General features: G+C 56.5%; 1 protein-coding gene across 1 annotated transcript in view; it reads left to right on the plus strand.

The window, feature by feature from the left end:
• Positions 1–1,286: 1,286 nt before the first annotated feature.
• The window catches only part of TMEM229A (transmembrane protein 229A), a 1,817-nt gene continuing 1,598 nt past the window's right edge, over positions 1,287–1,505 (plus strand). Inside the window, exon 1 of the mRNA XM_008585622.1 lies at positions 1,287–1,463. Within this exon, the coding sequence (XP_008583844.1) occupies positions 1,287–1,463 (177 nt within the window). The remainder of the gene's footprint in view (positions 1,464–1,505) is intronic.

The following is a 1,505-nucleotide window of genomic DNA, read 5'->3' on the forward strand; positions in this document are numbered from 1 at the left end:
TTCCCAGAAAGCCTTTAATCTGGGGAGGATCTGAACTCCTTACAGATTAACACTGTTCTCTAGTTTCTGCCTATATATGAATTTTCGGGGAAGGGGGAAAAGAGGGAGGTAATCGGTATAATTTGCCTCTAAGACGCTTTCTAATTCCAAGCATGATTCATATCACGTGTTCTCACTTATTTGTGGGAGCTAAAAATAAATAAGTAAATATACAAACAAACGGTGGGGGAGGGGCGGGGAAGAAGACAGGGAAATCACAATTCCTCGAACTAGTTATGACAAGTGAACAGATATGATGTTGATGGATGGGAGGGGGGGAGGAGAGAAAGGAATCAGCAAAGCGACACGAAAATCAACTACATTGTATATTGATAAATTAAAATTTTAAAATTAATAATTTTTTTTTAAATGGAGAAAATGTAGAGCCCAACTCACCAAAGTTCTGAACCCCCTCCACCCTCCCTACCACCAAAGAACGAGAGAGAGAGAGAGAGAGAGAGAGAGAGAGACAGAGAGAGAGAGAGAGAGAGAGAGAGAGACAGAGAGAGAGAGAGAGACAGAGAAAGAAACAGAAAAATCCTGGCCCTCTATGTCATTCTCCACGTCTGGGATGTCCTAATTCTGCAAAGACAAAAAAAGCCAGCACTGGGGTGCACCTACTAGTACGAGCAAAGGTATATTCTCAACGTGAGACCCCACGGTAGCCAGAGCAACGCACCACTTCTTGCCCACACCCCAACCCGACCCAACTGGCCTCAAGTCATCTTAGAAATTCTGGGGGGACTTCGAATCTCTGTCCTTGGCGCTGAGTAAACTAACCAAGGCCAGCAGACGGGCCAGGGAAAGAGATCGAAAAAGCGTTCCAGGCCCCGTGGCAGCACTTCACAGGCAGGGCAACGCTGGGGCGGGCGGGCGTGGAGTCTCCTGGTTGCTCTCTGTGACTGGGACACAGCTGGCTTTGGAAGAGCACATTAAATATACAGCACCAGAGCTTGGTCTCGGGCCCGGCCTCCGGTCGGTGGCACTCGGCCATTCGTCTCCGCCAGCCAGGCCCTGGCCCTGGTTGCCGCGACGCAGAGAACGCCCAGCAGCTCGCAGTCACACCTGTTAGGTGTTTCCCCGCCAGGCCTCCGCCGCAGTTAGCGCCCCCCGCACGCCCGGGGACCCGGCTGCGGAGCGGGCGAAGCGGGCCGGCGAAGCAGGGCCGGACTCAGTGCGGAGGGCCAGGGCTGGACGAGGAGGGGGGCCTGCGAAGGCGGGAGGGGTCGAGGCAGGCGGAGAGGGGCATGGGGAGGGCCGGGGGAAGGGCCGTCGCTGCTCGCGTTACGCTTCCAGAGCCTGCGGCAGAGGCGGCGGGTCTGAGCCGCGGCGGGGATGGAGCCGGTGCCAGCCTCTGCATCTCTCCTCGCAGCCCGGGCGTCGCCTCTCCTCGCCGAGCCGCAGCGCCCCTCAGGCCGCGCAGGGTGAGCGCGGGCGCGGGTCAGCGGCACCTCTCCCGGGACTGG

The sequence above is a fragment of the Galeopterus variegatus genome, unplaced genomic scaffold (genome assembly GCF_000696425.1).
Source record: "Galeopterus variegatus unplaced genomic scaffold, G_variegatus-3.0.2 Scaffold3646, whole genome shotgun sequence".
NCBI classification, from domain to species: domain Eukaryota; kingdom Metazoa; phylum Chordata; class Mammalia; order Dermoptera; family Cynocephalidae; genus Galeopterus; species Galeopterus variegatus.